A 7,910-nucleotide genomic window follows, 5' to 3' on the forward strand; every position below is an offset into this window, starting at 1 on the left:
TGAACTAACTCAGTACAACTGTTCTGAACCGAAAACTCAAGAGTTTCCTATCTCAGGGTAAGTCAACTCAGAGTTGGTTGAACCTCCTTATAGACACGGCCATAGAAGAGACCCACAGGGTCCATTAAAACCAATACAATTCCCATTATAACCAGGAAAACCATTACAAATTCTGTGATGGTTTCTATTTTTTTTGTTTGTATTTTTTCAGCATGGTGTAAATGAAATGGTAGACATATATGAACAAGAATCAAATCCCTGGTATCAAAATACAAACCACACCATTACTATGTAAACACCACTGTATTTGATTTGGTAATCATTTATTACAATAAAAGGTATATTAGTATCATCATACCAAGTAAAGTGGTATAACCACCATCTGATATATCATTGTGTCATAACAGTTCCACCTCAGTACTTTTTGTCTTTAGCTATTTTGTCTGTAATATTTGGGCTAGCTTCCACTTTCAGCAGCATCTGAAGACTGAAGATTATACAATAAGATAAAAGTGCATTATCTCATGTCCCGAGGTAGAACTCTCTCACTTCCTTTCAAAACCACTTGTGAAAGAATCCAGTAAACAACTGGATGATGTTTTAAATTCTCAAATGGGTGTTACAGCATTGCTTTATTATTGTAGTTAACCTGCAAACACATCCAAGGGCGGGTCAGTGGCCGCAAACATGCTATGCACAACTCTTTTGTAACACTGCTAACTTCACAACTATCTTCATTCAACTTCCTGTGAGAGGATTGTTTTTCTAATGTGATTAACTTGTTGAAGTATTATTCCCACAGGTGCAGGCTTCAAAATAAGTTGAAGCTGCACCAAAATTGGTTCAATAAGGGCCTTCTTATTCAGGACCGTATTTTGACAATACGGTTCTTTGCAGAAGTTAAATAGAGGTTGTTGGAAAAAAAATGTCTGTTCTAGCAGTTAAATACAATGATAATATAAATGTTCACATTCAAAATAAGACCAGAATGGAAATTTTTTTGTCTTTGTCATTTGTCTTTCACTATCACTGACAAGCATAAAATAATCATGGGTGCCCATGGGGTCATTATCACTAAACATAAGCTGTATCATTTGCCCTCTGACTCGTTTGTGTGTGGGTTGAAAACACAGAGGAAACTAGCTGACCATGAAGTTGCCTGTCAGGGAGTGTGCAACTTCCCTTTCATCAAAATGTGTCTATAACTGTCAACTGAGGTTACACGTCAGACACCAATTCAGCTAAACTGTATGGGTCTTGCATTCACCACTCCCTGTAGACCGAGACTCGCTGCTTTACTTCATAGCAATGGAACCAACAACAATCAGAGAAGGCTACCTAGTGAAGAAGGTAAGACTGAGGTTTTATCTTCCATTGATCTGTGATTCTGTGGCTTTTCTATGATGTGCTGCAGGGTTACGGAGCATTTCGTTTTCTGTAAAATGTGTCAGTGTCGATATCACTGGTGACCTTAAAAGGAAATTTTACTGCCAAGTAAAATTAAATATATTCCAGACAAACTCTTTATTTAAAATCACTGGACTACATGAAAAGAAACAACCAAACACCGTCTTCAGTTGTAAAACTGAACTTTTTATAACCAGGAAGTTTTAGAAAGTCATGAATCTATATAGACAAAATTAAAGATTTATTTATTATTTTTTAAACTTTTTTTTTTTTTTTTTGCAACTTAGGCTTCAGATTAACCCAAAACTGCATTTGGCTAGTTGATCATTTAATTAAGGTGTTTGAGATATTGGCAATATTTTGCAGTGCTGGAACTGAACAATTTAGGCTATATTAGCATACAAGTAACAAGGCAGACTGTACTATCTTGGTTTTTAGACATGCACCTTGACAATACCGTGTATGACAGTACTGATGTCATATGCTGATGTTTTGTCATGTTTTTCCACAAAGTTGTTTTGTTTTGGGAATAGAAGTGGAAACACCTTCCTTTGGAGCATGTTTAATACATTTCATTTTGTCAAGTCAAGTCAAGTCACCTTTATTTATATAGCGCTTTAAACAAAACAGATTGTGTCAAAACAACTGAACAACATTAATTAGGGAAACAGTGTGTCAATAATGCAAAATGACAGTTAAAATGTCATCATGCAGCTCAGTTCAGTTTAAATAGTATCTGTGCAATCATTTGCAATCAAGTCAACGATATTGCTGTAAATGAAGTGTCCCCAACCAAGCAAGCCAGAGGCGACAGTGGCAAGGAACCAAAACTCCAACCTTGGGAGAAACCAGGCTCAGTCGGGGGGCCAGTTCTCCTCTGGCCAGACGAAACCAGCAGTTCAATTCCAGGCTGCAGCTAAGTCAGATTGTGCAGAAGAATCATCTGTTTCCTCTGGTCTTGTCCCGGTGGTCGTCTGAAACAAGGTCTTTACAGGGGATCTGTCTCTGGGGCTCTAGTTGTCCTGGTCTCCGCTATCTTTCAGGGCTGTAGAGGTCCTTTCTAGGTGCTGATCCACCATCTGGGCTGGATACAGACTGGATCTGGTGGCTACGGTGACCATCTGATTTGGATATAGACTGGATCTGGTGGCTACGGTGACCTCGGAATAAGAGAGAAACAGACTAATATGAGCGTAGATGCCATTCTTCTAATGATGTAGCAAGTACATCGGTTGTTATGGGAAGTGTTCCCGGTTCCTGTTTACCTAATTAATGCAGCCTAAAAATCCTTTAACGGATTTGGATATTAGAAGTGTATTAGTATGTTATGTGTAAGCCAGGTTAAAGAGATGAGTCTTTAATCTAGATTTAAACTGCAAGAGTGTGTCTGCCTCCCGAACAATGTTAGGTAGGTTATTCCAGAGTTTAGGCGCTAAACAGGAAAGAAGGATCTGCGGCCCGCAGTTGATTTTGATATTCTAAGTATTATCAAACAAGATAATACCTTTTTTTTTGAGAACGCAGTGGACGTGGAGGACTATAATGTAACAAGAGCTCGTTCAAACACTGAGGTGCTAAACCATTCAGGGCTTTATAAGTAATAAGCAAGATTTTAAAATCTATACGATGTTTGATAGGGAGCCAGTGCAGTGTTGACAGGGCCGGGCTAATATGATCATACTTCCTGGTTTTGGTAAGAACTCTAGCTGCTGCATTGTGGACTAGCTGGAGTTTGTTTTAATAAGTGTGCTGAACAACCACCCAATAGAGCATTACAATAGTCTAACCTTGAGGTCATAAACGCATGGATTAACATTTCTGCATTTGACATTGAGAGCATAGGTCTTAATTTAGATATATTTTTGAGATGGAAAAATTGCAGCCTAGAAACGTGGCTTTCTAAGGAAATGTTGCTATAAAATACCACAAAAAAGCACACAAATGATCAAAAAAGACAACGAAGAGTTGACAGAGCAGCCATCAAGTCTGTCCTTGTCCTCACTAATTGGATTGAACCCCTAAAATAGTTTTGGAATAGCATTTCATAATATTCCTGTCTTTGAGAAACACTGTAATGTAAACAGAAATGTTTTGTGCATCAGAATCTGGCATCTGAAAATGTAGTACAATTCAACCCACGGCTGTGTGTGAGCTTAAATACAGAACTGAAAATGGCCTAAACTGAATGTTTCCACTTCACTGAAATTCTTTTGTGTACTGAAATTCAACCAGTGTTGATATAATCCTTTATATCAAATAATATGTTTCCTTTAGCTGGGGATTTGTTTATAACTCAGCACTACTACTGCATTTGTATTCAGTATTTGCGTTGGCCATTTTAGGAAGCTACAGCGCTGAACGCTTCTTGTTTTGCAGGGGACTTTGCTCAACTCGTGGAAGGTGGTGTGGGTGGTGTTAGCAGATGATGCCATTGAGTTTTACAAGAAGAAGACAGACAACAGTCCGAAGGGAATGATCCCTCTGAAGGATGCGAAACTGACCAGCCCGTGCCAGGATTTCACTAAAAGAACGGTGAAGGAATCACGCCTCTTTAATACCAATATACTGCTGACATATCTAGAGTTTTTCATGAATATCTTTTGTATGCTTTTTGTGAACAGCTAGTGTTCAAGGTCAGTACAGCTAAGAACCAGGACCATTTCTTCCAAGCGTCCCATCTGGAGGAGAGGGAGGTTTGGGTTAAAGATATCAAGAGGGCCCTCACTTGTTTACAGGGTGGCAAGAAGTTTGCCAGGAAGTCAACCCGCCGATCCATTCGGTTACCCGAAAATGTTAACCTGAGGTATTACACTGTGATTTCAGTTATAAAACTTGCAGTTTATGCAAACTGTTCATTTCAATGACTGATTAAGAGAGAGGCTGCATTCTGCTAGAAACAGATGACAAATAAAGTTTTAAAGGGCCTGCTGTGAATTATAAAACTGTTAAAATATTGCCTTTGTTCGGTCTGTCTGCAGTGAGCTCTATGTTTTAATGAAAGATCAGGACAGTGGAGTTAAAGAGCTGAAGGTAGAGAAGGATAAAAGGCTGTTCAATCACTGTTTCACAGGTAAGATATTCATCATCAGCTCCAGTGGTAAAATGAAGAACTATACTAAACCTGTCTTACTACTACAAATATAAAGGAGAAGTATTGCCGTGACACAGCACCGAGGTGTTGTCCCCAGAGGAACATCTCTATGTAATCTCTCTAATCTCTCTTTCTGTGAGTTTTGTTGACCTGTAAATGTCTTCTGGTGTATCCGCTGGTAGGAAACAACGTGATCGACTGGCTGATATCTGAGGGGAAGGCCAGAAACAGAGCCGAGGGACTGATGCTGGCCACTGGACTACTGAACGAAGGATTCCTGCTGCCCGCCGGAGATGTGTCCAAAGACGGCGCAGAAAAAGGAGCGGAATGTGTTTTCCTGGACCAAATCGAGGCTCTTTATTACTTTGTGAGTTAAGGCACAGTTAATTATTGGCTCTATTCCAAAAGTCAACTCATCTTTATTTCTACAACACTGTATACAATACAAAGCAGCTTCACAGTGATAAACAGGAAAATAACAGAATGAAAAATGCAGACCTCATCAAATATGTTAGAAATTCTGCTGCAAAGCAGCTCTACAAAGACAACTGTGTCACTATTCAACTCAGCTGTCAATGTTGCAGTATTCATCAATGATATACCACACTTGATTCAGCTATAAAGCAGCTCTACAGAAGACAATACTGTCATTATTCAGTGCAGTTCAATTGAAGATTTGTTCGTATTTGGTGCCATCAAATCAACAATATTACTGAATATCAAGTATCCCATATCAAACCCCAGCTAAGCAAGCCAAAGGCAACAGTGGCAAAGAAACCCAAGCCAGCTTCAGTCGATGGACCAGTTCTCCTCCGGCCAAATAAACGAACACAGTGCATGAAAAGTCAGATTTGTAGATTGATATTATTAAAAAATGTTGCATCCAACTCCTTCTGCTTGAAGATCGGGATATGATACATATACATTTTAAAACATCATAAGCACTCCTGTAACACTATGGTCTTTTTTTAAAAGGTCCTATTCTTTTCAGAAAAGAAATGTTAACATAAAGTATATTGTAAAAATATAATCATTAATTCAAAATGTATTTTTTTCTTAGCAATATGCTAAAGTGAAAGTCTCTCGTGCCCTTCTCAGAAGAGCCTAAGTAAGGCATTCTATGAAATGCTTTTGGATTTGGAATAGAGCTATACTATATTTTCCATTCTGGGTGACAATGCACTTCATATACAGGGCATGTGTCTGTGAAGCGAGAGCTGCTGTTGAGGTTGTGTGTGTGTGTTGATCTGCAGGCAGATAGTGGTTTCTTTTGTGAGGGTTACTCCAGTGATGAGGACGTGATCATGAAGGAGGAGTTCAGAGGGGCCATAGTCAAACAGGGCTGTTTGCTGAAGCAGGTGAGCATGATGAAGGAACGACAATCAACCAAGCACTGCTGGTTGGTGGCTGAATGTGTCAATGTGTGATCAGTGAGTCAAGCATATGTTTCAACTCAAAAATTAAAAAGAGAAATTTGTTTGATATAACAGGCATTGATTTTAATGGTCCCTTCTTGTGAAATATAAATATTTATAAGCATATATAAGATATTAGATGTTCTCAGACATTTCTTTTTCCTACACAGGGTCACCGGCGAAAGAATTGGAAAGTTAGAAAGTTTATCCTTAGAGATGATCCTGCTTATATCCACTACTATGATGCCACCAAAGTAAGTTCCTGCCATCTCTGAAGATTTTTCATGTAATATTAAAACAGTTTTGGATCATGTGTGTGTCTCTGTAAGGGTGAGGACGATCCTCTCGGCTCCATTCATCTGCGTGGCTCAGTTGTGACGGCGGTGGAATACGTGCCAGATTGTACGTCTAAATAATACAACTAAACACATTTTACCATCCAAACAGAATACAGTACATTTCAAAATGGTCTACGGTCTAAATGTAAGAGTGTAATCAGATCAACTAAGAATTGTGTTTTTAGGACAAAGTGTTCAGAAGTTATAACAAAAACAAAAGTGAATTTCTGAACTGATGGTTCCGAGACCTAAGAGTTGGCACCTTTAATGCTTGACCCCTAACAATAATAATGATATTTAAATTGTTAAGCATTTATACAATGAATTCATTGAAATGTTTCTCTCTCTTATAAACTCCTGCAGCCAAGAGACAGGAGGTGGATGGGAATCTCTTTGAGATCATCACATCAGATGAGGTACACTACTACCTGCAGGCAGCTACAGCCGACGAGCGCAAGGACTGGATCAAAGCCATACAGAGCGTCGCAAAGATGGGGAAATAACTGTATTAGCTCCATACGGTGGTCTGGAGAACAGCAAACGCACTTGTTATAGACTTGCAGAGTTAAGGGTGACCAAACATCTGCCCACCAAATATCCACAATCTCCTCTTCAGCATTTTCTAAAAAAAAAAAAAAAAAAAAAAAATTTGGTTATTTCTTCACCTTCCACATTTGCACAAAACAAGAGGCTTTCTAGCAATCATGTGACATGGTTTCACAACTAAAAAACAAAAACAAAACAAAAAAACCTCACACTAAGTTAGAGACAGGATGTGGGCAAATTGTTTCACCAGAAACTGGTGTGAATGGCATTGATCTGCCCATCCAGAGCTGTCCGGCATTTTCCTGTTTTCATTTCAACTTCCTGTTTGTCTTCTTGAGTCAGTCTAGATATAGAGATGTTAACAGTCTGATTGGTGAGATGGTGTAACGGCCTCAAAATATCACAGCTCTACTCTGCTCACTGTTTCTGATGTACAAACTTACAACCATATGTACTTACAGCTTTCAGTAACCATCTATCAGTAAAATTAAATTCTTAATATATACACTGTATCTTTAGTACACACATCTATTATACAATACAATAAAATTAAATAACACTTTCAAGTGGGTTATATATGTTAAATGTGAATAGGCTTTTTTTTTTTTTTTTTTTTTTTTTGGTAATTTCTGCAGATTTTTTGTACTTTTGAATGATTTTTGTGTATGGTTTGGTGTTGATGTTTAGTGAAGGGGTGTATTCCTGATACTATCTGAGAAAGCAGAGCTTCAGAGGCTTAATTTCGACACCAGCTTTTGCCTTTTTAACGTCACCTAGTAACAACACCAGGCTACTAGCGTATCAACAGAGGCGGCATCCGAGCACTGACATTACGTAACAGCATGTCAACATTTTAAGCACCAAACTACTAAATGCATGCTTAATATGAGACTCAAACTCAAAGGTGTCATGACCACCTAATGTGTGCAAACTAGGTAACCAGAAAAAGAACAAGCTATCCAGGAATTATATTTGCATAACATGTGCAAAACAGTACAGAGCTCAAATATTAACTGAATAATTCACGTCAGTGCATCAACAAAATATACAAGCTTCTCATTTCTACTGTTAACCCCTCTGGACCAACAGACTTTCATTGTAAGTAGGTTTGAT

The 7,910-nt window shown here is 38.4% G+C and overlaps 1 protein-coding gene across 2 annotated transcripts; it reads left to right on the top strand.

The window, feature by feature from the left end:
- The first annotated feature begins 1,193 nt into the window (after positions 1-1,193).
- Positions 1,194-7,382, top strand: LOC109109312 (pleckstrin-like). 2 transcript variants are annotated; one of them, XM_042754285.1, is made up of 9 exons: positions 1,194-1,350; positions 3,784-3,939; positions 4,029-4,210; positions 4,386-4,477; positions 4,681-4,865; positions 5,752-5,856; positions 6,084-6,167; positions 6,243-6,315; positions 6,615-7,382. In XM_042754285.1, the coding sequence occupies exons 1-9, from the start codon at positions 1,309-1,311 to the stop codon at positions 6,752-6,754; spliced, it is 1,059 nt and encodes a 352-aa protein (XP_042610219.1). In that variant the 5' UTR covers positions 1,194-1,308; the 3' UTR covers positions 6,755-7,382. The 2 variants fall into 2 exon arrangements, with proteins under 2 accessions (XP_042610219.1, XP_042610220.1); XM_042754286.1 differs by lacking the exon at positions 5,752-5,856.
- The last annotated feature ends 528 nt before the right edge of the window (positions 7,383-7,910 follow it).

Source organism: Cyprinus carpio, unplaced genomic scaffold (assembly GCF_018340385.1).
Source record: "Cyprinus carpio isolate SPL01 unplaced genomic scaffold, ASM1834038v1 S000006483, whole genome shotgun sequence".
Taxonomy (NCBI): domain Eukaryota; kingdom Metazoa; phylum Chordata; class Actinopteri; order Cypriniformes; family Cyprinidae; genus Cyprinus; species Cyprinus carpio.